The following is a 478-nucleotide window of genomic DNA, read 5'->3' as shown; positions in this document are numbered from 1 at the left end:
GGCTCAGAAAGGATAACTTCTAGGAGTGTGTGAAAAAGGAGAGGCGGGAGATTGGCAAGGGAGCTAAATTCCTACGTCTGGCAGAGGGGTTCTATCGTCTCCCCTTACCCAACTTGCTGGAGTCCGGTACGATCTCGTTGCCTCTCAGCCTGTCGTCAGCACACTCTGCAAGGCCAGGTCACCACGAGGTCAGGCAAAGGTCAACTCAAGTGAGCAACTCACCAAAGGAAAAACGTAAACCTAAAAAAGGGTCAACCTGTCTTAACAGACACAGGTCAAAGGTTACCGTAGTGTGGGGTCAACACCTAAAAAAGTGTCAACCTGTCTTAACAGACACAGGTCGTAGGTTACCGTAGTGTCGGGTCAACACCGCGAGAGGTAACGAAGGCGGGGCTTGTCCTCGGGTAAAAGGGTCAACCAATTTAATAGTCGGTCAAAAAAGAGGTCAAAATCGGGTTTCGCAAAATAGGGTTGCACA

At 49.8% G+C, this 478-nt stretch overlaps 1 protein-coding gene across 1 annotated transcript in view; it reads right to left on the bottom strand.

Moving 5' to 3' along the window:
* The window catches only part of LOC119588563, a gene marked incomplete in the record, with an annotated part of 91,152 nt that overhangs the window by 20,746 nt on the left and 69,928 nt on the right, over positions 1-478 (bottom strand). The window contains 1 exon segment of the mRNA XM_037937203.1: positions 109-165. Within this exon segment, the coding sequence (XP_037793131.1) occupies positions 109-165 (57 nt within the window).

The sequence above is a fragment of the Penaeus monodon genome, chromosome 24 (genome assembly GCF_015228065.2).
Source record: "Penaeus monodon isolate SGIC_2016 chromosome 24, NSTDA_Pmon_1, whole genome shotgun sequence".
NCBI lineage: Eukaryota > Metazoa > Arthropoda > Malacostraca > Decapoda > Penaeidae > Penaeus > Penaeus monodon.
This window is presented reverse-complemented; position numbering and strand designations above follow the sequence as displayed.